This window comes from Labrus mixtus, chromosome 13 (genome assembly GCF_963584025.1).
Source record: "Labrus mixtus chromosome 13, fLabMix1.1, whole genome shotgun sequence".
In the NCBI taxonomy this organism is placed as follows: Eukaryota; Metazoa; Chordata; class Actinopteri; order Labriformes; family Labridae; genus Labrus; species Labrus mixtus.
In genome coordinates, this window is record NC_083624.1 from 17611356 (window position 1) to 17639131 (window position 27776).

The following is a 27776-nucleotide window of genomic DNA, read 5'->3' on the forward strand; positions in this document are numbered from 1 at the left end:
CCCTGGTGGCCATTTGAAAGAATGGAACCTGCATTGGCTCTACTCACTGGATATTTTCTCTTTTTCGGACAATTCTCTGTAAACTCTTGAGATGGATTTGCGTGAAAATCCTAGTAGATTAGCAGAGCAGCCCGTCTGGCATCAACAACCATGCCACGTTCAAAGTCACTTAAATCAACTTTTTTTCCCCCATTCTGGTGCTCGGTTTGAGCTTCAGATCGTCTTGACCATGTCTACATGCATAAATGCATTGAGATGCTTTCATGTGATTGGCTGATTAGATATTTGCATTAGAGAGCAGTTGAACAGCTGTACCTACTAAAGTGGTCTGTGATATTACAACTCAACATTAATAAATAGAGACAAAATAAAAGTTCATCAGCAACTTGACAGAAATAAAGTAAGTAGTAAGATGATCCTTTATTGATCTCAAAAGGAGGAATTAAAGAATTGCAGCAGTAAAAAGACAAGAAGAAGAGCGTGCATGAGTGAAAATAAAATAAGAAAAGATAAGATTAAAATAAAATCCAACTAGAAACTAGTAAGTAAGGACCAAGACTCCACTCTTAGAAACAAATTTCAGCCTTTATTTGAATGTTACAAGGCATTAAATACACAAACCCCATTCTTCTTTTAATATTTTGGTATTTAATAATAATACAAACTTCTAGTCTAACAATACTGGTCTGACAGTCTTTCTTATTTCATCTTTTATAACCTCCTTAAGTAAGTCCGCTCTCTTTTCTTTCACTGCATCATCGAGGTGGAATCCTGATATTATCCCAAAGTGAAAGCAGGAGTGAATTAAATGTTCTGTTTGAAGAAGTAAAGGGCGGACAGCGATGACATGTGTGGGGAATAAAAGGAGGGAAAGCACCTAACTAACACTGGAGAAACTACTGCACTGCATCAACGCTGCACCCTGGGTTAAAAAACATCTTTCTGATACTCGTTGTTTCTAATTTCACCCGCTGATTTCCCCAGTTTGACATATAAAAAACTTTAGTATGAAATATAAACAAGCTCTTGTTGTGATACACGGACGTGTGCATTTGAAGCTGGGAAAATAAAAGGAGACGATAATATGTTCTAAACTTGTCAATGATCTCCTATCTGGACTTTTATAAACATAAATAATATGTTCTGGTGTCAGGAAATTACTCTTAATGTTTAAAATCATAATCCACCAACACCTTTATAATCATCATGTCTGACTGCACGTTGCTCCACGGATCCTGAAAATGTTCCGAAGATTGTTGGGCTTGCAAACCATTTTCCCTCATTTTCCCTCAGGAACAAAGAAAATAAACAGAAGTAAAGAAAAAGGAACATTATCCACGATACACTTTTTTGTTCAATCTGGATCACCTGAACAAGCAATAAAAAAAAATAGATCAGAAGCATCACCTTCCTCCACCTCCTGAGCCTGTCTGTCATTAACACATCACCCTCCCCCCCCACACACACCCTGCCTCTCCATACCACAGCCCCCGCCCTGTCCCGTCCCGCCCAGCCCATATCTGTCACACTCCAAAGTTAAGACATGACTCCAAAGACGGGGTTGTGGCGACAGATGCTCGGCCCAATTTCCTCGTAGTCTTTTTTGGTGTGGCAAACCTGGTAGAACTCCGGCTGTGGAGACACAAAGAGGAAGTAAAGTTAGTGCAAGGTTGTAAAAAAAAAAAAATTTGACGCCACATTAAAACGGTTTGGTGTGAACGGACCGTCTGAAGACCTTATTGTTGGTGAATCTAAAAGAACATATAATCCCCCCGTCATAATGTTAAACTAGCTCAAGTTGACAGAGTAGTGTGTGGGTGTGTGTGTGTGTGTGTGTGTGTGTGTGTGTGTGTGTGTGTGTGTGTGTGTGTGTGTGTGTGTGTGTGTGTGTGTGTGTGTGTGTGTGTGTGTGTGTGTGTGTGTGTGTGTGTGCAGGTTTCATACACTTACAGTGGATGCTAACATTGATCCTCCAAACCAGACTGCATATCTCTGCATATGATGAGTGATGACTTGGACATCGATTGGTTTGGGCTGCGGAGGGAGGACAGAGAGGAGGATTAGAAACAGAATCACTTAAATACAATGAGGCACTCAATCATCTCCAGCCCGCATAAATGTGTACCAACACTCTCATGTCTGTGCTGCACACCTGTGAACTTGACATTGTCCTTTACTTCCCAGGAGGACAGAAAGACGAAGTGTATGAGGGTGCGCGACATATAGCTGTTTTTAATTTGGTATAATGCTCCTGACCGGAGGGAGATCGTCACAAGGTAACAGGTTCACTGACATGGAATAAAACTGTCCCTTAATTTAAACCAGGAGTCAAAACATTTAAGTTCGCTGCAGCTTTTCAATAAATCAGAACTTTTTATCTTCCATTATTTTCAGCCGACTCGCTCTAATTGCATTTATTTACTTTGATTGTATATTTAAATGCCATTTTAATGTTTTTTTAAAGTCCTAGGTTATTATGTTTAAAGCAATGTATGCCTCATGTCTGAAGGATGAGGAAAACATATCGACTCTAGGGAGGAGGGGGTGGGGGGAGACAGCTCTCTCCAATGTTTTGAATCTGTACTGCAGTACCCACTTTAAACACTAGGTGTCAGATCTACAAATTGCTCGTTAAATCATTCTGATTATCTGGTGATATCTTGTAAATATAAGTTTGCTACCTCGCTGGATTTCCTTGATATTTTGTGACAGATTCTACGTTTTGCAGACAAAAAAAATCTCAAATAACGAGTGTAACTCAGCCTGTTTCCTGTTTATGTTCTTAACCCTGATTAGCTTTACTCGCTGCCCGTTTCTTGAGTGCCTGAAGCATATCAGCTCAGCCTGAAGGTGAAGGACTTAACATCTCATCAGCATGAATCACAGACACAGCCCTTAATGCTCGGAGGCACGAGACCGACTGTATTTTCATGCCTGAAGGTGAAACATTTCAATTGCAATCATTTGGCTCCCATTTGGTTTATTCTTTTATTTAAATCCTCAAATTTAAATTCCACACACATCGGTATGAACAATAATTGTAGCGTTAAAGGATAAACTTCTCTGTTTCATTCTGACGCAGTGATTGTGTTTTGTTGAGCCTTATTGATCTTCGCTGCAAATATAAATCAATCTTTTTTCCTCTCACCTTGAGTTTGCCACCACTCAGTTCCTCACTCATCTTCAGCCGGGCATCAACCGTCCTCTTTAAATCTCTCTGCAGACGCCGCCCAAAGTCCCTGAACATGGTGGAGCCTCCTGACAGAACGACATTCTGTTGAAGAGAAGGTGATGAGGATTACAGAGCTGTGGAGTAAGAGGCACTTAACACCTGTGACCTGCAGCTGGCTGACAGCCAGACAGTCTGGGTAAACAGTCCCGCCCTGTGTGATGGGAAACAATACAGCGATGGGAAATATAACCCGATAAATAGAGTGATGAATGGATCTAACTCATTACTTTGGAATATTTCTACCGAGACGTTGACAATGAACATTTGTTTGCGAGTTAGACAATGTGCAGAAGTTTACCTGTAAGCCCTCGGTTAAAAAAAAAAAAACCTTGTGAGCAATGAACACTGAAGGATAAATGTCAGACCCTGTACAGTTTAAAGCCTGTCGATCTGTTAAACCTGATTCACTCTGTGCGTAATGACACAGCAATGGATTGTCAAAATGTCTTCACAATGAATATTCTTGAACAAGGCAGTCTAAAAAGCAGCAGTTCTTCACTTTATGTTAAGTAGTCAAGTCAGAAACAACCAGACTTAAGGAGAATGTTAAGGTCACATTATGCAAATCCACCATGTTGTTCTACCTTTAATATGTGTCCCTAGTCCGTCTACAAACCCCCCAATGATAAGAAAAGTCCATCCTCTCCGTCTTTTGCCTGCTCCACTTTTCAGAAAATGTGTCCTCCAAGAGGCCGTTTGGAGATTTTCCCTTCATGACATCACAAAGGGCAGTAACCCCTCCCCCAGGTGGGTGACACTACCACTGCTAGGTGCTTGTTCTTTTAGACTGCTGAGTCTGCCTTCTCACTGTAAATAATGGGGCATGGAGCGAGAAAGTCCGAGCCACCCAAGCCCTTCCAGAGAGGGGGCGTGGTCAGACACAGCTCATTTACATTTAAAGGTACAGACACAGAAACAGCCTGTTCTGAGCAGGGCTGAAATAGAGGGGTTTATAGACATGATCAAATACAGGATCACAGTGGATTTAGAACAAGAAACTTCACACACATGTTTTGAGGAGCTCTGAGAGTTATTTAAACTGAGAGGAGGAGAATATGTGACCTTTAATGTGAAATTCTTTGTTGTATCTTGAGGTACAGTCAAAGCTGTTCTAGTTGAAGGTATTACTACCCCAGAAGAAGGAGCTTGTTCTGACAGATACTCGTAAATGGCCTTTTCTTTTTGAAACAGGCAGCACAGAGAACATCCGCTCACCTTGTAGAGAGGACGTCTGACATCGATGGGACAGTTCTGGATCACCTCGTCCACAACTTCAGAGATGGGCTGGGTGAAGTCTGGGTTGGCAAACTGGGACGGTAAGTAAACAAAGACGAAGAAGTTGTATTTATTGTGATTTAAAAGTTGTGCTACAGGCACACACTATTGTTCGACTGAAGTAGTAGGATGTATGGTTTAGACGTGAAGCTTGATTTGATTTGACATTGCTGACGGTCAGAGAGTAGATAAAAACTTCATGAGTTGTTTGAGGATTCTTGTGCTGGTCCTGTGACTCAGTTAGTACCTTCCTTTATATGTATTTATTCTTATTTCTACAGACCATCGAGTTGTTGTGCAGAACTGCCGTCAGGTCTTTGTAGGGTTCAATAATCCTAAATAGTGTCCCCTGCTTTGATTGAACCCTTTATTGACAAACCTCTGGGTGGAAGAAGATCTCAGGCCCCAGGAAGCGCTCGTAGCCCACGTCGATGGTGAACTCCTTCTTGCTGATGGAGTTGATGCCGGTGTACTGTTTGATCCACTTGGAGCCGTCCGTGTCGTACTTGTTGAACTCTTTGACTAGATCCGGGCACACGTAGCTGAACCGCTCCTGATGGGGAGAGCGTGAGCAGAATTTTAGAAACAGCCTCAGCAGTATCTGAAAGTTCAGCTGACTGAGCGGTATTAATACTTGTGAAGTTTCCTGGACAACAATCCTAGTTTTTCATCTATGTGAATAGAACACAAACGGCATTATGGTGCAGCAAACAAACAGGAAAGACTGAGTGCATGTGAGGGATCAACATGTGAAGTTTTTATGTCTTCCCCCACTCTCTACTCCCAACATTTCCTGTCTCTCTTCAGCTGTCCTATCTAATAAAGGGACAAATGCCCAAAAATATCAAAAAAAAAAAAAAAGAAAAAGAAAGAAATCCTCATAAATCATTTTTGCCATAAATCAATGGTCCTACAATAAAATCAAACATCAATCAAACAATTGACATGTGACTTTATCAACATTCTGCAAGAACACTTTTAATCAGAAATATTGAAACAGCATCACCGTACTAACTACATCTGATGCATCATTCTGTCTACATCAGGACTCAAATTTGATTAACCAACACATTATTTTGTGTCAATGTTTTGTTACCACATTTCTGTAATGCAGTGATAATGAGAGGATTTTTTTTGTGTGTGTACCTTGCAGGTGTTTTTTTTTTACTGCTACTTAGGGAGTAATGAAAACACATTCAATTTGAAAACTAACACGAGTATGGACGGTAATTGATTTAACTTATGTGCTGGTGAATATGAATGAGCAGGATGTAACAGGATGCTGTATTCAGAGGAGATGTCATTAGTCTGATTTTACAGGGAATGTGCTCCACGCTGAAGGCCAGACGGCAGAGAAAGAGAGAGAGGTGGAATTAACATTAGCAGACATGAGTGTCAACATGCTCACCCTGCAACCTCCCTCTCTGCTAATGCTCATTATTAGAATCACATTATTTCTTTGTGTGTGTCTCGGGGTGCTGAAGAATGGTCCTTGACACACAGAGCTACTGGGGACTTGGAAAATGAAAAAAATGTAAAAATTTGAAGAGACAAAGCTGATGTGATTCTATTGTTCATCTTCTTTAAGTCTGGGTTGTCATGCAAATAAAATCCTCTGTGCTTGTGTTTCGGTAAACCATGTTAATCAAAAGACATTTAAACACAAGCTGCGGGTTTCTGAAGGACAGAAACTGCATGAAGGAGGCAGACCGACAGTGCCACCTCCTGTCCACATGAAGAAAACATCTGGTTAATCTATCATGATCCAACTTCATCCAACTGTTATTCCTATTCACCAACTAAATATCCACAAATAAGACGCTTAAAAGAACTTCCTGTTCATGACTCTATGTAAGTTCATGTATCAGGACAACAGGAAGTTTGTTGTTTTGTTCAGAAGTCATGGAGAAAAATGAAAACACTGGCTGCAGCTACACTCTACTTTAATTAAGCATGTATAATTGATGTGACATGGTGTTAGTTATCTTTGCATTACTGGGATTAAGAAAATGGAGGAATTCGATTTTTAAGGGGAATTTGATCTTTTTTTTGTTAAAGATTTATTTTGTGATTTTTGTGCCTTTACTTTAGAGACAGGACTGTTGATAGAGTCGGAAATCAGGGACACGGAGGGTGGGGAATGACATGAAAGAAGCCACAGGTCGGATCAAAACCCAGGCCACCCGTCCCAAGGACCATCACAGTCTCAGCACATGGGAACGTAGGCACGTGCGCTTACCACTCGGCCACCTGCGCCCTGGTTTTGATCTTCTAAACCTGCAGCTTTTATTTACAAAGTTTAGGTTTTTTGAGTCAGACGGCCGATACCAAAAGAGTAAGTAATGGCTGCAAAGAAATCTTAAGGCAAAATTTGCACGATCAAAGTTTTTGTTTTTGCCACTGACCGTCTCAGATTGTTATTCAAACCCCTCAGGAGGGAAAAATACATTTCTATTAAATAGTTAACAGCTTTTTTGAAACTCCTGTTATGTGAACGGAGTCTGGGGGCTTTGAAGCTGTTTATTTTATTTTTAATTAAGTAAAGATCTGCATCTGTCCCTTTGAGTTATTTTGTCAGAGAGCACTTTCAGCCGACATATTCTGATCAAGAAATGTTTCCAGGACGGATTATTTTTGACCTATTACAGCTAACTTCACTGCAAACATTATTAATGATTACATTACAAAACTTTTTGTACTTGTTAAATTATAAACGTGTAAAAATGTAGCTTATGTTTAAAAAAAATTCAAAAACATTGACAAGCTAAACTTTTTATGAGTAAATTCAATTATCTCCCTATGTATAATATTTCTCATATATTTGGATATTCAGTAAGGTTGAGCCTCGTTATCAGTATCGTAAATGTTTCTGCTTTTTAGGCTTTTCATCCCTCTGTTTGAGAGAAAGGACTGTGGAAAGATTAGAGATTGTGGAGACAGAGTGGGGGATGACATGCAGAAAAGCAGACGTGGGTCAGAGTCGAACCGGAGCCCAGCGCATCGAGGGCTTTTTGCCTCTGTTGTTGTATCATATCACACTGTAACCAATGTTCTTTGTAGCGACACAACCATTGTTTTTTATGATCCCGTCCAGCAGCTCCAAACAACAGTGAAGGGAATCCAGCTGTCTGTCACAGCACAGAGTGAGCAGGATATCCAAACTACACCCACATGAGAACAGCGATAGCCAACGTGGTGTTGTGCAAAAAGGGGAAAACATTGCTGCTGAAATTATGTGTTTTATGCCCCTGGTGAAAGAGAACGTATTTGACTCAAGGGAGGTCCAGTGAAGGGGGGAGGGGGGAGGAAGTGACTAACCTTGACTGCCTTTGCCGTCTCCAGCGACTGCTCCGGTGGGATTCCCACCTCCCTCTCCCTCAGGAGCTGCTGCGTGAAGTAGGTGATGTCTCGTCCTGCGATGGGGATGTGCTTTATACAGCTGCCAATGACATAACCTTCAGCCTGGGAGAGACAAAAGAATAAATCCAGTTTATATTGTGCAACACATTTATTATAATATTTGAGGTTTTTCTATTAGATGTGTGTCCTGCAGGGACTTCTCTGTGTGTTTGGCTTGATTTTTGCACACATTCAGCAGAAGCTAGAGACATGCTGATTCAGTCACCCAGCCACTAAATATATTCTGCAAGCACATTTCCTAAAGCTGAGTAACTCCTCCCAGACTCTGAAACACCATGGCCTACTTTTAAACTGCAGCAATATCCTGTTACTGTGTGAGGAGAAAGTGGAAATACAGCTTTCTCAAACATAAACGTCCTTATTTGTGTCGACATACTGTATTAAACACTTCTTTACAAACGGTTCTTACATGTTACAGTCCCCTAATCATAATAAAGAGATTTGCCTGTGGTTATCAGGATACAAGATAATTAAAAAGCTGCTCTGAACCAGGGTTCAACACAGCCTACCCAGAACAATTATACATGTTATTGAGACTTAAAGAGGTAATTCCTGAGACGGCATCAGGATGAATGTTTTATTTTCTAGCTGGCAAAAGACAACACGCTGGCTGTCAGTAGCATACTTCTGGATGAGCTAGTCTGCACCTCACGTGTTAATTAGTAGAACAGAGACATAATTTGGTGTGTCGGCCCCCCTGCTTGTTGCACAGCTTTGCTCTTTGTCTCCAGGGCTGCTGACCTGTGAGAAGGCTGATCAGTGAAATGAGGCACGGTTGGGTAAATAAACAAAACAAAGAAATACAAAAAAAAATGCTGGATGTGATCTTCATAAAAAAGAAAACATTGACACATAAACGACAGGCCCAGGTGTGTCTCAGCCTGCCCACAGGTCTGCAGCCCTGGAGACTAAAATGAAAGGGAAATAACGGGAGGAGGGAGAATTGCTGAGAACCCATAAATTCAAAGAAGGCAACTTGTGAGATTGAAGCCGTTGTGATGAAGAGTCAAAGGTTGGGTAAAGTTGCATGAGGCCCAGGTGTGACAAGACAGGAACCCACATCCCTCTGCTGTCACACCAACATGTCAAGTCTTTGCTAAGTCATGAACAGACTGAAGGGCACATCACATGTGGCAGGGTACAGATAAAGGTCCACTAGAGACTGGTTGGTTTGACAGGGTGCCTGCTGTCATAAGGACCACCTGGTAAACGCCTGCTCTGGCTGAGGAGTCTTTGGAGGACAACGAGCATGGAAATCTGAACAAAACCAAGAAATCGTGTGCTTCAAGAAATCTGCATGAAGGCTTTAGACAATGAGCATGTGAGAGACAAACTCCCATGCTGGAGATTTACCTTCTTGTTTATTTAAATTACATTTTATCCAAAGAATTTGAAGTCTTCTACATCAACAAACACAATATTTACTGTATGAACAGGGTACTTTAAAGTATTAATAAGTGACCATGTCTCTCTCAGAAATTAGACCAGAATGGCCGCCAACAGGGTTTACAAAAGGACAATTTTAGTAACTGCCAAACTATATCAGTAACAAGCTTCTATGAAAAATAAATGGGGCAACATTTGGCTACATGTCGTTCACTGTGAAAGCATTCATGGTTTCTTTAATTCCTGCTGATTCTCCAAAGACTAGGAAGTGTGTATGAGTGTGCGCATGTCCCTCAGGTTACTCACCACGGGGATGACGTGTGTGACACCGTCTCCGCTGTCGATGACTGTTCCGGTGAGCGTCCTCTCTCCCACCTGTCTGGACGTCCAGGAGGCTGCTAGAGCGAGTACAGCCTTGAACACACAAATACAAAAACACACACACACAGACCATTATGACACTGATAACATCATGACTGTATGTTCTTATCTAGATACACTACAGCTATTTTTTATGCATAATCCTGGACGAATAAAGAAGCAGCACAGATACATAGATTGATGAAAGAGGAAAAATTTCAAACCAGCTCTCGAGTACAAGTAATGGATGGAAATGTACAAATCAAATGCGTGAGTATTTAAAGATATCAAGTGTATTTTCTTGTCATACACTGTAGATAATCTCACCTGCACAGCGATGTAAAGCCCTGGTACATTGAAGGACTCAAACATGATCTCGGCTGTGTACTCTCTGTTCTCTGGTGTGTTCAGAGGCGGCTCGGTCTGCAAATAGAGAGGAAATATCACACACAGTACACTTACTCTGTATAGTGAATGTGTGGGGTTATTCACGATTGTTTTTGTTGTGTTGAGGAAGATTTGAAACCATCGGTGCCGTTAATGTCACACTCAGGGAAGAAAGCAGAACATTTTAGGAGTACGTTCTCGACTGATCAAACCTTTAAGTCTTACCAGGAGGAAGTAGTGGTCTTCAGGTTCAGCCCTGAGGTACTTGAAGATGATCTGCTCCATGAAGCGCTCCATTAGGTCCCAGTCCTCTACAATCCCATGACGGATCGGCCACTGTTTGAACACAAGGGTTCAGCTCGTTAGAAAGCAGCATGCGAGATGAAAAAAAGAGTAGAAATGCGTAAACAGAAAACATGGTCACTATTTGACACTGGTGCTGTGAACATACATTGTCCTCAACTTTTATTTAATTGTAATTGGTAAAGAGGTGGATACAGTTTGGGTAGATGTCTCAGGGATTTCTGGGGTAGCTCGGGGCTGTGCCCGACACAGACAGAGCAAACTGTGAGCCTAAATCCTCAGAAGGATGATCTGAGGTGAATCATTAAAACAGAATGTATTACAATGAAGTCAACACCAGCCTGTGAGCCTGTGTCATGTCACACTGGCCATCCGTACCATGCCCAAGCACGCTTCAACGCTAAAGTCCAGTTGGTTTGACCAGTGTGACCGCTCCGTATCGTGCTCAGGCACGGTACACTTCCTTGGCTTTGGCACACTTCAGAGAGGTGTGCTTCGGCACGGTACACTTCATGCACGAGCACAAGCACGCGGGAACACAACGCTGACAGCCTTCATTCTGGAGAAATCCAGAGTTTCATGTCTGTATCTGATTAACATGACTCAATATAAGACACAAAGTAGCTGTCATGCTCTGTGTTGTTCTCCGATGTGCGGCTGCGGACTTGCCTGTGGACTGGGCCGCGCGTCTATTTTATTTTTTATTTATTTATGGCTGTGTCTGATTAAAATTACTTAAAATAAGCTGTAAAGTCAGAAAAGTAGCTGTCATGTTCTGTGTTTTTCTCTGATGTGCAGACGCGGACTCGACTGCATGTCTCTTTTTCTTTCTCTCTCTCTCGTCCGCCTGTTTGTAAACTGAGCACGCTTCATAATAACATAAAAGCGGGCATGTGTTGTATTACGACCTTATGTACAAGAGGTAATCGTGCTTAGGCACGGATAGTCCTGTGTAGTGTGACTGCGGGCCGCGCCGGCCCGCAGGGGAATGGCGCTGCGGGGGGGCAATCGTGCTTGGGTACAGCATGGTACAGATGACCAGTGTGACCGCGTCAGTCAGGAAGGTAACACTCTGAAGTCAGCGCCATATTTAATGATATTTCTTACACCTGGACTTTTACTGGTATGACAAGTTTACAGTGAGAGGGCTGCTGTCTCTAACAAAGACAAGATTTGAACAACTCTTTGTGTGCCGCTGCTCTGCTTTGTTCTTTTGTTAACACCTCTTTTTTCTTTTAAATCTGGGCACATACTTGATTTGGATTGGCTGCAGAGTCCATTAATCCTTCACCAATTTTTTAAAGATTATTCTTGGTGTATTTTTGCCTTTATTTGGTAGGACAGCATGAGAGAGACAGGAAGGGTGGGAAGAGAGAGTGGGGGATGAGATGCACCAAATAGCAGCAGGAGTGGGAATCGAATTGCTCCGTCTGTGTCGGGCACAGCCCCAACCTGCAACCAGAGCAGTGAGGACTGTGGCCTCAGTACATGGGACGCCTGCTCTACCGACAGAGCTAAACCAATACCCCGGGGCCATTAAGTCCTTAGACACTAACTATCGAAGGGTTTGTCGACATTGTTTGTGGACAATGAAATGGCTGGAAACCTAGAATAAAAAATAGCACAAGAGAAAATACATAAATGGCAAGCGGGCCACGGTGTAAGCGGGGAGGTGCTCTTTGAGTTTCCCGTCATCAGACATTAATGAACCCAGTGCAGGAAACCGTCCTCCATGTTTCTTCTCTCCTCCAGTAACTCCTGATAATGGACAGTGCGTAATCACAGACTTTATATGCACAGAGGTCGAGACAGGAAGAGTATGTCTGATAAAATCTATGTTAGCAAAGTGTCAGAACATTTAGAGTAAACTCATATGTATCTCAGTCTTATCTTCATCTTATCTCTCTGTTAAACGGTATGAAAGCAGAAGGTTCAACCCTCCTGGTTGTTCCTGCAAATTGAAAAATAATAGGCAACAGACCAACCTTTCTTACCTCATATTGATGGAGAAGTACAGGTTGTTATTGGTGATATCATATTAAATGTTTAAAGGTTAATGGGATTACAGAGCAGTCGCCGACCACCATAAAAACATGGCAGGAGTCTTTAAGTGTTGCCATATGATGAGTACCTCAGCTCTCTAAAGAAACAAATATAGTAATTGCTTTGTCTGTAGTTTCTGTGGGTGTGCAAAGCCGTCAGGGTCACAAACCTTAGTGGAATATGAGGGCTTGTCTACTGCTTCGTCTCCGATGTAGAAATCCAAGTCATCTACCCCCTTCATCATCCTCCTCTGGGCCTGGTCCCCGACCATGGCTGACTCTTTGATGGCGATACCTGACAAGAAAATAAAAAATTCAATAAAGAGCTGCAGAGAGAATAAAAAAAAAACTCTCTCACAAAGATGTGAAGATTTCTTTGGTGAAGAAAATCAAGAATGAGGGCCGGGAAACACAAGCATTCTGGCAGGGGGATTGTGATATATCAATGACAATGACCAGTGAGGACGTTTTAATTTGATACGAACGAATTTCACAGCCTATAACAGAGTCTAAATAAACTGTTTCTGTTTGCAGACTTTGGCTTGCCAGTCTGTCATTTAAGCAGTTCCTGCAGAACCTATTAAGAGTTGCTTATCAGTTTTAAATTGTTTTGCAATTTCTATAAAAACTGAAAAGTTTGAAAAAAAAAAAGTAACAAAAAAAATATGAAATTTAAGTTGTTTAAAAAAAAGATGACATATTAACAAAAGTATCTAGACAGGCGAATTATCTTCCTCTTGGGAGGATGCATCATGTCAATTGTTACCATGGTAACTGGCCCGCTTGACTGGTGTGACTGGAATCCAACACACACACACAGAAATACTCACATGATGGAACGATGAACTGCGGCTCTGTGTTCCCTGCATACCCCAGTTTGGTGTAACTGCAAAAGTAAAGAAAAAAAAAGAAAACACATCATACTTAATATTTCACATTTTAAGAAAAGGGATGGTTCAGGCTGCTATCTCATACGCTATTATTTTTGATCAATGCTATGACTGTCCGTTGGCGGGGTTGGTCAGGAGCCAAAAGCAGCAGCAGCAGCAGCAGCAGCTCTGGAGTTTGTAAATGGGAAGTCATAAAAAAGAGCCATTCATGTCACACCGGGAACCCGAAGACCATTTATATTTGTCTACAGGGGAAAAAAGAAGACTTCTGCATAAACTCACCATGTTCAATATAAACTTACTCTGACCTCAGCACTGCTGCATTCCTTACTTCCTACTTCTCTTTACAAATAGAGACCACTGAGGGGTTTTCCAAACGTTTAACTGCAGCAAACATTAGAGGTTCTGGTATTTTCTTTTTATCTGCTCTGTATTCACATATTTGGGGTCTAAATGATTAATAGATAGAAAAAGGTTTGTTCGGCAAGATAGTGAGAGCAGTTCTGTTTCAGTCCACAGAGCTACCAGACTGCATTGATATAAACAGAGTTGTTGTTTTTTAAACCTGCAGACAATGGGAGTTACTTGACCACCTTCCCCTATCTGTTAATTTTTTTGGTGATTGGTGTGATGTCACCCGCCTGTTACTGCAGAGGGCTTTGGAGTCCCATCAATGGCGGTCTCCATGCTGGAAATCCTGTCTCACCCTAACTTTCAGTCAACCTAACAAACAGGCTGAGAGCTGGAGCTGAGGCGGGTTTTAAGCCTGCTGACATAATGTTACATCGCACCCACCATTGCAAACAGGTCAGCTACGTGCCTCACTATGAATAACTCGTATTGTTAATATAATTAAAACGGATGCATAATAAAACAACTCACAGTGTGTTCATGACTGACGATAATAACAAATCAGACCAATATCCTTTTTTGTACCAGGCTGTAAACATTGGGGTGTGTATGTGACTTCCGGGGCCCTTGGAGCCAACCTCAAGTGGACCCTCGATGGACTGCGGGATTGAGGATGGTCTGTTTTTGTAGAAATTATTTCTATAAAATATTCATACACTTAGAATAACAATCTGAGACTCTCAGATGTCAGTATAAAAAAGAACACTTTTTTTATATCCTTGCTGTGAAAGATTACGTTGCAGTATTTACAGCTAGCCTTGCACAAACCATTTTAAGCAATCAATGGAGGCAAACTCTTGGTATTAGTTATCTAGACTCCAGAATATGTAAAACTACAGCCTGTGTTTAACAACAAAAGAATTCCTCCTAAAGACGCCCCCTTTGCATCAAAGACTTCAGACTTAACAGCCTAGTCCACGTCTCTGCTCTGTACAAATGGTGTTTTGTTGGGCATATGCTAACCAGATGTGGTCCTCCTGACTAGGGTTGGCCCAGACAAGACTCCCATACTTCCCGCACACAGGGCCCAAGGGACTGATAGAGGACACTGCTGAAGACTGCCAAAGCACTGTGGGTATAGTAGGCCACATCCTGGTCAAAATAGTGGCTCTTTGAATTTTCTTCAACAGAAGCTAGCAGAGCCAAATCAGCAGTCTTTCAAAGAAATAATACAGGAAGCTAACCATGATCTTCTAAAAGTGAGCTAGAGATAATAATGACTAGCTCTGTCTGCTCAGAGAGACAATACACAACTTCTTCTTTCAACTTGAGTTTGTAACAACTTCCTGAAAGCTACGACTCAACCGCCTCTTACACGAGCTGGCACTACCTGACAGTGAGAATGTATTTTTGTTTGTCAGGAGCAGGAATAGAGTTATATAATCTATTCTGGCAACTTTACCAATCTATGAAGCTTACTCAAAAACCAACAGAGCTGCCAATGTTGCTTTTTTGAAGGTAAAGCCAGAAATAGGAACATGATGGGAACATGCAGAAGATGCTCAAATATAGTATCTCCAGTTTTGTGTCTGATTGCATATTACACGAGAGTCTTTGCATTTTAACTTTGTGATTTACTCTAGACATCAGTGTTAAAATGCCATATCAGTCATCATAATATCTCAGGTTTTTCACTTAAATCCAAAGAAGGCTGAATTGGTGCTCTGTGCTAACAGCAGCTGCCTCCTACAGTAACACCAACACTGACTGACAGCAACCGAATGTAACAGCAGCGCTCTGAACACCTTCATACCACAGAGCAGTCCCAGCTTGTCTTTTTCTACCTGCCTCAACAGGCTGTAAATACACTGATACGCATGTCTGAGGTGCATATATTTGGTTCCAAGAATAATCTACCTTTTGGCAAACTTTAATGCAAGTCTACTTCACCTGGTGATTTAATTTATACCCCGTCTAATTGATGCTCTCTGATTGCAGCCTGAAGTTATAGATTAGGTGAAATTACTTCACCCAATCCATTGACAGCACTTATTACATTTGTGAATGTTTCACACTCCTAAAACTCTGAGTTGGCCTAATTGAACTTCCCTGATTCTTTCATTGCAAGGTTAAGTTATTCACTCTAATACTAGCAGTAAGTCTGCTTATAAAAGTGTAAAAGGAAGTGGAGTTGTCACTATTTGGACATCATGAGCATGACTCAGAGACAGCTGTTGAACCCCTTCAACATCTGCAAAAAGCTGGTCTTCTACGGCTAAACTGCAAAGCCATAGCAGGTCAAAGTTTCCACATAAAACGCCTCATCATAATGAACCAACACTCCGCCTTTACTGTGACTATGCGTTATAAAAAAACCTGAAGTCATTGATATGAGAACATATGTGGTCTGACTACGCGACTTGGCCAGAGAGTCAAAGCCATCTGCTTAATGATTAAAACTAGCGCAGGCAAACCATATTCTCAGCTGCACTCCTTGTGCTGTTTGCAGGTCGGAAGCTGCAGACTGGTTAACAGTGTGAAGAGCGGAGGAGGAGGAGGAGGAGAGGGGGTGGGGGTGAATGGAGAGGTATGCAATGTGAAGAGTGAGGAGTTCAAGCCTCTACATGCAAGCAATGCAAAGCACTTCCAGCCCAACAAACTAACCGAGAATATGTAACATGCTGAGTAGTTTTTTTGGGGGGAGGATGTCAGAATAGTAAAACAATTCCATCCTTTTAAGTGCTTAAAAAAAGATTGTGTGGATTTAAAAGAAGGAAAAGACATTTCAAATACTCTTAATTCGTGACAGTAAATGCAGGAAATAAGTAATGCACAATGATCATCTTTAATGCTGCAGAAGGAGCCAGGAGAATTGCTAACACTAATTTGTCTGCATAAAACAAACAGCACTTTAGGCAAAATCAGACCACCATCATGGGGTCAAGGTAGGTGAGAAAATATGGTATGGAAAGTAATTGTTAGCATGGCTAGGAAGAGAAACTTGAGAAGTTAATCAAAAAAGCATGCTCAGAGGCCGAGAAACGACCATATATGGACTAAAAAGCGTGAATGAGGAAGTGTCGGCTGTTATAGGAAGTAGTACTGCGCATGCGCAAATCCAGACAAACGAGCAAAAATTATTTATGAAATGCATGAGCTAAAGCACAGTTATGTCATCACGGGGCGAATGCCGCTTTGGAAACGCTCATGATTAAAAAAAACTAAGAGTAATTTAACTAATAATAATGGTCGTATGGACAAATATGAATGAAACCAGCTGTGGGGGTCTTCCGCAGTCAGGGTTCAATCTTGCAGCAGCAAACACAGGCTGAATTCTCGCATTAAATCTAAATCAGGAAACCCCAGTGACGAAAGATTACTTGTGATGAAACTCGACAACTCGGAAAACGAAGTTTAAACTGTGGGATAATAACGGTGACGACTTGTATGGGAATGCCTAACGGTGTTGCGGTGTAAAGAGTGACCGTGTTAACTGATGACTTTCAGCCCCAATGCATCGAAGGCTGTGGAAGTCAAAACAGCTGGAGCCCAACACTCTCCGTAACTACGACAACCACGCACCGACGCGTTCGAAAGTCGCCAATTCACAGGGTCACACGTTAAACCAAAACACCAGGAGAGCGTCACATTCAGCTGTTAGTTAGCATTTTAGCTCCATGGCTCGCTGTCTGCATACACACGGACAGACACACACCCAGTTGATGCTGCTGCTGACACTGACAGTCGCTAACCGTTCTCAGCCTCTCGGTGACACCCGAGCCCCCCTGTCTGCACGGCGGTCCGGTTTGAAAAGCTTACCCAGTGCCGCAGTCGACAACACATGCCGGTAACCGTCCAGCCATCTCTCCCGGGTCTCTGCTGCTTATGTAGGGTTGAATTTGAAGGATAGGGGGCTATTTTCGGCTGGAGAAATCTGGCGAGGCGTCCACAGGCGGAACCCCGAGCCCGCACAGTGCCGTTACCACTTCCGCACTCCGTTTCTGGTAGGCAGGCAGAGCCAAGATGGCGGACACCGGGTAGACCGCGAGCTACACACAGGTAGGGCTGTACAGCTGTCAATCATGGAGAGAGGCGGGATCCTAATATAGAAAGGAGGAAGAAAAAAAAAACACTAACAACTATAATATGTTTATAATAACAACAAAAACAATTATCACAATTACAATAAACTACTTTATTATTATTATTATTATTACGTCGCCTAAATATTAGGCTATATAGCTCAGATCAGTGGTTCCCAAAGTGGGGGTCAGGACACTGAGAAAGGGGGCTCCCAAAGACATATAAATTGAACATTTTACCCATAATTGTGAAAATATGCCACACCTCCAGGGACAGTGGGGTCCCCAGTCTATAGCACCATATTGTGGGGGTCAAGGGCCGAAAAGTTTGGGAACCCCTGGCCAAGATCCCAAAGTGGATGTTGGGATCCACAGGCAAGTCGTGAGCCGCTAAGAGGCGTGTCTCAAGGTGCCTTCCAAAAAAATGCATAAAATGTCAAATTACTTTAAAAAAAAAAAATACATGTGTATAATATGTCCTCTAAGGCAGTGGTTCTCAACTGGTGGGTCAGGACCCAAAAGTGGATCGCAGAGAAGCTTTCTGTGGGTCAGGAATGTGTGCCTGGAAAAGAAAATTGAGTCAAAAAGTCTATGAAGACTTTTTTAAACATCTTTGTTTTGTTCCATTTCCTTCTGTCACATGTTCTCTACTGTCTGAGATCCAAACTGCAACATTTTTCATTAGATAAATCTGACTGGATGAAAAATATCAGATATTTGGGTTGTGATTGTTCATGAAAAGAGTTGTTGATGGGTGCTGAGGCTGGACCAGTTGAGAACCACTGCTCTGAGGGTATCTCTGCTGCACAGAACTGGAGGACTCTTCAACTATGAGGCTTGTAGTGCCTTTGGAGGAACAGAGTTTTTCTCCTCAAAGACCTCTTCCTTATCTTTTTTCTTCATGGGATAAAGAATGATCAGAATCATCTTCAGATGGTTTTGGAGGATCCTCAATCACAGGTTTCAGCGACAGGAGAACCAAACAATGTCTCCACCCAATGATCTTCTGGAGATGAGGTGGAGATGGGATGACGCCCCCGGTCTCTTCAGTGACACATTTTTCCTTCTCATCAGGCTATTGAGGGATGCAGATCTGGTCTGTATCTGGACGACCATCTACGTTTTCTATGGTGCAGTCAGTGTCCTCCAAAGTCTAGAGGAATGAGTGCAAGTTAAATGTTAAATTGTTACCAATAATGTCGCCACTTTTTATCGACTTGTTTTAATCTCTCCTATCTTATTTGTAATTTCAATAGTGGTCGTGTTTTTTTTTTGTTGTTGTTGTTTCTCATAACAATGGGTGGGAAGGTATAATGGGTAACTACGGTTCAGTAGTAGAAGCCATTCTGGTTTAGGCTAATTAAGTTGATTGTTGTTTTTTAACATATACTGTGTAAAACAAACTTCCTACTGCCTTCCAACAAGTGTACCTGGATACACTGTATGTGTCATGTACTGCTGATTTAAAAATCTAATAAAAAGATTTATAAAAAAAAAAAATAATAATGTCGCCACTTTTCATGCTGTATTCAGACGTTTTATGTGTTAATGTATGTGTCTTCAATAATCATGATGTCTCTTACTCAGCACACTAAGTGACACAAGGTGTTCCTCGTGTTTCTTCGAGTCACTGGTGCAAATATCTCTTTGTTTTTTAATTACTGAAAACTTGTGAAAGGAGTTTTATCCCTTTGTTGATGTCCTGTATTTATATGTATTCTGCTTTTTATGATGTTTTTGACCTATGGGTCTGAAATAAAGATATAGGCCTAAAGTAGCCTAAATAGATCTATTTTAATTCCCGCTGCAGTTTGTCATTCATGAAATGTTTGTAGTTTCTCTCGGTGTTCATACCTCAAACAAAAAAATATAAATGTGTGAATGTGACTAATACCCTATGTGAGTTATTGTATGAACGTTTACTGTCATACAGATAGTGATAAAAAATCAGGCAGGAGACATAACCTGACGATGAAAAACATTTTAAGTTGTAAATCCGATAATTTATGTTGATGCCATTTATTTGTATTTAATTCTGAATGTCTCATCATTTGTCCGCTGCCAGATAATTCTCTAGGGATATATCTACTCCTGAACATATGCGACATGCGAGGTCCTTGGTGTTTTTACTCAGGCAGTTCAGTTTCTTTCCCTCGAGGGGTCCTGAACATCACGGACGTACACACGTGTGCAGTCCGCTGTTACCATGGCGGACCTACAGATGAAGCTTCTGCGCAAGAAAATACAGAAAAGAAGCGAAAAGAACAAAGAGCGAAAGCTATTAAAGACGCAAACAGAAGAAGATGAAACCGGTATGTGTTGTAATTAAAAAACATTCGCTTGTAAATGCTGTTTTTAATCTGTATTTCTGAAGCGGACACGTACGCAACATGCTAAGCTAGCTGCCTAAGCTAATCACGGCATGATGTTAAATGATTTTTAAATACACATTAAACGTTACAGTGAAGAGATAACGTAACATTATAAGTAATGTTTATAATGTGGATGTTTCCGTGATGTGTTAATGGTTATTGGACGTAATAAGATATCGTAAACATTTAGCGACCTAGTACTGAATCACCTAAAGTTGAAGATCTTTAAATATGTTACAAAGCAGACAAAAAACTCCAATTGTATGACCTCAGACCGAGTTATTTAAAGAAAACAAACACATTTAACCATTAGGATACATTATTAGGAACTGGTAGCTCATATATTTTTTCCCACGTGTTTAAATGTTTTTGACAGTAAAATCAAACGGGCTGAAGGAGGAGTGTTGTGAGGATCCACACACAGCTGCTGACACAGAAATCGAGCCCAAGAAGAAGAAGCAGCAGATTGAGAAAGCAGACGAGGGGACCACAACAGAAGAATCTTCTCAAAAGAAGAAGAAGAAAAAGAAAAGAAAACTCGCCGACAAAGCTGAATCACCAGGTAACAGTAAGAGGAGCCTGCAGACTGTGATGTAACGAAACACAACTTCTCTGTATGATGGTTAACTTTATGTTTAAAATAATCATTTCAGCTGAAAAGAAGACCAAAACAATGAAAGATGCAGATGATGATGAAGAGGAAGATGAGGATGAAGAGGAGGGAACAGCAGTAGCAGATGAAGATGGGGAGATGTCTACAGAAAACCCAGAGGAATCTGCAGATGAAGAAGATGATCTACCTGAATTACCCTCTGGCCTGACAGGTACTAAGCATGGTTGACTTGTTACTTTGAGGCATCCGTTTTTGCTCATTTATTTTCAAAGATATTTTTTGGGCCTTTTATTAGATATTAAAGAGACGGGAAATGTTAGGAGAGGAGAGAGTGGTGGATGAAATGCAACAAAGGGCAGAGGTCAGATTCAGTAACAGGATCGCTGCGACGAGAATTACAGCCTCTCTGTACACGGGGTGCGCGACATATCCGCTAGGCCATACGGCGCCCCATCAGTTTAATTTGTAGCGAGGATGCTGCCGAATACAATGAGACATTGAGCAGCTGGATCTCTCGATCTGCTGAAGTTTAGTTTAGTTTGTCATCCAAAGAAAGTAATTTTCTCCCTGCAGCTGTTGGAAGCTTTGTTGTCTTGCTGCTGCGTTCATTCACCAGGTTTATTAGTCTGTTACGTCTACTATTCAGATTTAAAACTCAAAACTTAAGTCGAGCCGTTTTGCCTTCATGTGTTGCCCTTTCAGTGTTCCCATCACGAATCGGGTGTCAGCTAAGGCATACAGTGAGACTTGTGGTTGTCTTTTGGAGGGTCGACTGTGATCCTCCTGTCAGGATCAACCGCAAGGACACGTTCCACTTACGATGATTTTCCAGATCAAAATGAACTTGTATCAATACATCCAGGTTATTTATTTGTTTGGTTAGTGTTTTTGGGGGGGGGAGCAATCACGCTCATGACTTCCTGTTTTTTTTCACAGGTGCGTTTGAGGACACGTCGTTTGCCTCTCTTGCTGAGCTGGTGAGTGACAGCACGCTGAAAGCAGTGAAGGAAATGGGATTTGAACACATGACTGAGATCCAGCACAAAAGTATTCGTCCCCTGCTGGAGGGAAGGTGAGTGTCAGATTCTCCAGAGTTGTCAAACTTTTTTAGTGAAGTTAAAAGATGTCAAACAAAGTCTGCATACGTCTGTTTATACCGGATTTTACGCTACTCATCATCAAAATCATTTTTTTATTTTTGGTTACATACCTCATTAGTTCAGGCTTTCAAGAAAATCATTTAATAATACTCCTATGTTGATATATCCACCGGCAGCTCTTTCATATTGCAGAGATCCAAGAATCAAAATAACAAGATGTTTGACTTCATCACAATCATGCATTTTATAAAGAGCCTTAACACATGTGTTTTCTTCTGTCTCCTGCAGGGATGTTCTGGCTGCAGCCAAGACAGGAAGTGGTAAAACGTTGGCCTTCCTCATCCCGTCTATAGAGCTCATCTACAAACTCAAGTTCATGCCCAGAAACGGTATTCCTGTTTTCTACCTGTCCACAATATTACCTGGCTTAAGCACTTTCCCCACTGAGGGGCGTGTTTGAACAGATTTCAGAGGCAGTGAAATTTGAAGATGTGCATGTGTGCAAACCGCTTAAATCTCACTCTCCTGTTTTCCTCTCAGGCACTGGTGTAGTGATCCTCTCCCCCACGCGCGAGTTGGCGATGCAGACGTACGGCGTGATGAAGGAGCTGATGGCTCACCACGTGCATACCTTTGGTCTGATCATGGGGGGCAGCAACCGCTCTGCTGAGGCTCAAAAACTCGCCAACGGCGTCAACATCCTGGTGGCCACACCTGGCCGTCTGCTGGACCACCTCCAGGTGAGATTTATATATTCCCATGGTGAACATACTTTATGCTTTAATACATCAGACAAAATTTTAAACCAGAGACTTTTTTTCAGAACACCCCTGGATTCATGTACAAGAACCTGCAGTGTCTGATTATCGATGAGGCCGATCGTATCCTTGAAGTCGGCTTTGAGGAGGAGCTGAAGCAGATCATCAAACTGCTGCCTAGTACGTATCTGTTGTTCCAAACCTCTCTTGTTTTTGTATATTTTAGTTTAGGCAAGGGGACAGTAAAGGCAGATGTTTTTTAAAAATAATGGTCAGGATCGGTTCTTTGCCACAGCATACCATGGTGTCACAGGTAGTTTCATACTTTCAGTTTAATAGAAATCAGTATAACCAGAGCCTCCATTCTGTATGCAACAGGAAGATAAGGTTTGTGCCCCTCAGTTACTCTAAGACTTTTAGAGAACCGTCTAATGAAAGAAACCTTTTCTTATGTGAGACCATTTATTTGATATCAGGGATTAAGGTTTTTAACTGATGTCAAATGTATGTTTAGGCTGTAAAGACTCAAAGGATGGCAAGTATCTTAAACTATTCCAGGATGTGACAACATAAAGGACAAAGACAAAAAAAAAAGAGATAATTTCTATTGCATAGTTTTAGGAGTTTAACATAATATAACACTTGGCCCCTGTGGTCAAGTGTTTGGTGCACGCGCTCCACGTTCAGAGGCATGGGTCCTCAAGATTGGGCGCCCTGGGTTCGCCTCTTGCTCTCTCTGTGACTCACTGTGTGTCGTCTCCTGCTTCTGTTTCTCTCCAGAGAAGAGACAGACGATGCTGTTTTCAGCCACTCAGACCCGTAAGGTGGAGGACTTGGCTCGAATCTCCCTGAAGAAGGAGCCTCTGTATGTCGGTGTGGACGACAACAAAGACAACGCCACAGTAGACGGCCTGGAGCAGGTCGGCTTTCTTTCTGTTCTGCAGGTGTCACGCTGAAAACGTTTTTCTCCTGGAACGTCCTAATCACGCTAAACCGATCTGTGTTTGTGTTTCAGGGTTACGTCGTGTGTCCGTCAGAGAAGCGCTTCCTGCTGCTTTTCACCTTCCTGAAGAAGAACCGCAAGAAGAAGCTCATGGTCTTCTTCTCTACCTGCATGTCGGTGAAGTTTCACTATGAGCTCCTCAACTACATCGACCTGCCTGTGCTGGCCATCCATGTAAGAGACAAATGAGCTTCTGTTAGTCTGAAACCACAAACACAAGTTATCAAGCGCTCGCCTTAAAGCCTCTGTACATCCACACAGCTGTTTGAAAACATCTGTCTGATTAGACCAGGACACGCTGAGAGGAAAGCACCAACAAGTATGAAAACAGGTCAACAAGTCCTCCTTCCCAGTCTCCTCAAAATGTACAGGGTAGTGGAGCTGTCAGTCAAACAAACAAGCAATTCTCCAACAGCGCCGCAACGAGGCTCAGCCTGTCATTACAATTTTAAAAAATCATATTGATCCCACAATAGTGTGATATTGGTGTCCCGGTCTGTGAATTCACATTTCCTTAGAGAGAGCACGGCACCGAGGGAGCTCCAGGTGCACACACACCACCGCACCAATTCAGACTCGCCCTTGTCACACCGACAGAGGGGGGTCACGTTACGTCGTCGTCCCCTTTTTACACCATATTGAAGGTGAAGCGTCACAGTAAATAACTCGCTTTGTGACGGCAGTCTGAATAGGACTCATTAGAAGACGTCCAGTCATGGTCTCGATCACCAACACCTGTATGGATGTTCAGAGGCTTTAACAGGCTGAGGAGGTGACCTCCCACAACATGGGAGTTGCTTGTTTACCTCTATGTTACTTTGCTTGTGTAACTGTCATGTAACACAACTTTATGAAAGTCTCTTAAAGTAAGCTGCTGTAATGTTAAAGATTTTCTCATTGTGCTTCACAGGGTAAGCAGAAGCAGACCAAACGTACCACCACCTTCTTCCAGTTCTGTAACGCTGACTCAGGGATCCTGCTGTGTACCGACGTGGCCGCTCGAGGGCTCGACATCCCCGAGGTGGACTGGATCGTCCAGTACGACCCCCCTGATGACCCCAAGGTATCAACATGGAACAATGCCTGAATAATTCATGATAAAAAGGCATCGTTTATCTCTAAGTCTTCAAACGAGACCGATTCCTCAGTGACTCAGATTTTAAAACTTTCAGTCTTGGAGCCACTTGACGACTTTAAAGGTTTAGTTTTGGAACTAAGGCACGGAGTATGACTCTCACTTTAAGCTGCTCTTTGTGTCCACAGGAGTACATCCACAGGGTGGGCAGGACAGCCAGAGGCATCAACGGCAGAGGACACGCACTCCTCATCCTGCGACCAGAGGAGCTCGGCTTCCTCCGCTTCCTCAAACAGGCCAAGGTGACCGTCTGAAACTGTTTGAGTTTAGATCCACAACCTTTCACTGAGTTTGCTTTGTCCTGTCGTTTATAGAACATGTATGCTATACATCTCATTTTGATACACAACTTCTCGTGTCCCCCCCCCAGGTCCCGCTGAGTGAGTTTGATTTTTCCTGGAGTAAAATCTCTGACATCCAGGCTCAGGTATGAAACCTTAGATCAATGTGAAGACATTAAAGCAGCTTCGTCGTATCTGTAAATGTTTGGAACGATCTGAGTGTCACCTCGGCCCCGTTCTTTTGCTCCTCAGATGGACAAGCTGATTGAGAAGAACTACTATCTCCACAAGTCGGCACAGGAGGCCTACAAGTCGTACGTGAGGGCTTACGACTCCCACTCGCTCAAACAGATCTACAGCGTCAACACCCTCAACCTCCCCATGGTGGCGCAGTCTTTTGGCTTCAAAGTTCCTCCATACGTTGATCTGAGTATCCTTTACAATGATCGTAGAAAAACGATGATGGGTTTAAATGTCAAATATACAAATATGCTATTTTTGGGGGGGCCAATTTTGACTTTATTTGTAGAAAGCTGAAGAGAGAGTGGGGAATACATGCAGCACTGGGCTGAGACCTGATTCATTCAAAAAAGAACAGCTGCTTTGATGAGGACTCTATCGTCTGTGCACTGGGGGCGCCACATAACCACTAGACTATCAGGCACCTCATGTACCAGACTAACGAGTTTCCCGTGAGCGCTACTTTTTGTTAGTCTCAAGTCAAATCAGTCATCTTTGAGTACTTTCTTGTTTCTTTCTTGCAGCCTGAAAATCAATTCCGTTATGATGATTTAGCTCTCAGTTCAAGGGGTTACTGCCCTTTGTGATGTCACAAAGCAGGGCTCAAAATACGCCGCACCGTGGCGGATCTCCAGCGTGAGGGAAAAAAACGAATAATCATTCTCACCCAAATCAACGTTGCTAGCCAATCAGAAACAGAGTAGGGTGGGTTTTTGGCAACACTGGAACTGTGGGATGTAGCGATACAGCATGTTAAGCTAGGCATTTAGGACAGATGAACAAGTAGGTGCTCGATGTCCCTCAGTCTGTACGCCTTAAAACATGTCGCAGGTCAGTACACTATGAAGGTGACGAGAGAGAGAATCTCCAAACGGCCTGTTTGAGCACACATTTTCTTAAAACTGGGGCAGGCTAAAGACGGACTTTTCTCATGATTGGGGGGTTTGTAGACAGACTAGAGACACATTTTAGTGTATTTTGTATAATATGTGACTTTTCTTAAGGTTCTGTTTTTCCCTTAACTGAACTCTTCCCTCCAGACGTCCACAGCAGTAAAGGATCAAAGCTGCAGAAGCGAGGAGGTGGAGGCGGGTTCGGATACCAGAAGTCCAACTTTCACAAATCCAAAGTGTTCAAACACGTCAACAAAGGAAAAGGTGACAAGAGGCAGTTCAGCCGCTGAAGCCTCTGACATAAGGACTGATTCCTCTTTCTGTGTATTTAAAGAGCGGCTCTTTTTATTACATGAACTTCCTGCTTCCAACAGGGTGCAGAGACATCGTTAGGGCCCTGCTTGATCCTATCAGATGTGTCCATGTATTCTGTAAATGTAAACATTGTAGAGGTAGAAGAGGCTTTAAGAAAAAGGCTTAATTTTCTATCTTTTCTTCTCCTGGTTGTTGTATTAAATCTCTAATGACTTTCAATGCATGGAGTTTTTTTTAATTTTTTTTATTCACAAGTCACAGACGAACACCCCGAGAGGAACTTATGCACTCGTCTTTATTACGCAAGTCAGATTTCATAGCATCTGTTGTCTGTACATTCCTGCAGAGCTCCAAAACGCTCGTCAAAAATCTAAAACAAAAAAATGACAGAAAAAAAGAAAATTCTGACACACAAACACTGAAATAATTATATACAAATTGTATTTTAAAATCATTAACCAGAACATGATTATACAGTCACCAGATGTTCCCTTTGAATGCTGGGAAATCTGAATAAACGTGTGAAAATTCCCCCAAAAATGTAAAGTCATGTCATTTTGAATCGAAGTGATCTTTAAAGATGATCACTAGTGACTCAGATTGATCCTTGACTTCATGTCATTTCACATTCAAACCAGGGACACTTTTTTATTCTAGCCCCCCCTGGTGGCTAAACTACTGTTAGCTGTAAAAGGTTTCAAAATGGCTTCAGCTGGCTGCTGCAGCAACATGCCATTATGGCTGAATGCTATTCTCTCAGCTACAGACACTCAGTTTGTTTTTACTGCTAACAGGCTCAGATTGTTATTTAATCTGTGACAACATTAAAGCAAGGATGGAGAAATACTTTCTGTCAAAGGTTACGATGCATTGTTTGAGATGAAAGTAGTGTTGTAGTCAAGACTGCACTAACCAAGACCAAGACATACCCAAGACCAGAGTGCTCTGAGACAAGACCAAGACATTTAGGGATCAAGACAGGCCAGACCAAAGACCATAAATATCACTGAAAGATCCTCATCTTGTGTGCAGGGGCGTGTCACTCACTTAGACTAAGCGGGGGATAAAAATCAAAGTACAAATGTATTGAAGTTATCTGATCTTTTAGAAAGAGGCGTTTTCCTTCTAATCACAGTGATGACGTTGAAAAATAGCCGATCAGTGGTGGTCTTGATTTAAAATCCGGAGTCTGACCGGTCTGAGACGAGACCGAGTAAAAATGTTTTCGATTTCGAGTTCTGCACTAGATGAAACAGTCATTCAACCTTGCACAACATGGGAGTTGCTCGTCTAACTGTTACCTTGATATGTTAAGTTAGTATGTGTTGGGGTGTGTTT

General features: G+C 42.1%; 2 protein-coding genes across 3 annotated transcripts; one reads left to right on the forward strand and one right to left on the reverse strand.

Moving 5' to 3' along the window:
- Positions 1–566: 566 nt before the first annotated feature.
- LOC132987131 (actin-related protein 3-like) lies at positions 567–17646 on the reverse strand. The gene is made up of 12 exons (XM_061053990.1): positions 17466–17646; positions 13236–13291; positions 12576–12700; positions 10286–10396; positions 10001–10096; positions 9620–9727; positions 7826–7969; positions 4887–5060; positions 4448–4540; positions 3149–3274; positions 1951–2034; positions 567–1632 (listed from the first exon to the last, which is right to left on the reverse strand). Exons 1-12 carry the CDS (start codon positions 17507–17509, stop codon positions 1537–1539), a joined length of 1257 nt encoding a protein of 418 aa, XP_060909973.1. The 5' UTR covers positions 17510–17646; the 3' UTR covers positions 567–1536.
- A 2225-nt stretch (positions 17647–19871) lies between these two features.
- On the forward strand, positions 19872–26657 carry ddx18 (DEAD (Asp-Glu-Ala-Asp) box polypeptide 18). 2 transcript variants are annotated; one of them, XM_061053987.1, is made up of 15 exons: positions 19872–20040; positions 20477–20662; positions 20754–20803; positions 20894–20924; positions 21650–21785; positions 22102–22202; positions 22354–22553; positions 22637–22751; positions 23352–23491; positions 23587–23748; positions 24485–24637; positions 24838–24951; positions 25080–25136; positions 25243–25420; positions 26271–26657. In XM_061053987.1, exons 1-15 carry the CDS (start codon positions 19935–19937, stop codon positions 26411–26413), a joined length of 1872 nt encoding a protein of 623 aa, XP_060909970.1. In that variant the 5' UTR covers positions 19872–19934; the 3' UTR covers positions 26414–26657. The 2 variants fall into 2 exon arrangements, with proteins under 2 accessions (XP_060909970.1, XP_060909969.1); XM_061053986.1 differs by having other exon boundaries at positions 19873–20040; positions 20754–20924.
- Positions 26658–27776: the final 1119 nt, after the last annotated feature.

Coding starts and splice junctions, on each gene's coding strand:
- LOC132987131 (XM_061053990.1), bottom strand. CDS start 17,509: ATGGCTGGACGGTTACCGGCATGTGTTGTCGACTGCGGCACTGG. Junction 4,541..4,886: donor AGATCTTCTTCCACCCAGAG/GTTTGTCAATAA, acceptor TTACCGTCCCAG/TTTGCCAACCCAGACTTCAC. Junction 3,275..4,447: donor TCAGACGTCCTCTCTACAAG/GTGAGCGGATGT, acceptor TCTCTTCAACAG/AATGTCGTTCTGTCAGGAGG.
- ddx18 (XM_061053986.1), top strand. CDS start 19,935: ATGGCGGACCTACAGATGAAGCTTCTGCGCAAGAAAATACAGAAAAGA. Junction 20,925..21,649: donor ATTACCCTCTGGCCTGACAG/GTACTAAGCATG, acceptor TTTTTTTCACAG/GTGCGTTTGAGGACACGTCG. Junction 23,749..24,484: donor TGCCTGTGCTGGCCATCCAT/GTAAGAGACAAA, acceptor TGTGCTTCACAG/GGTAAGCAGAAGCAGACCAA.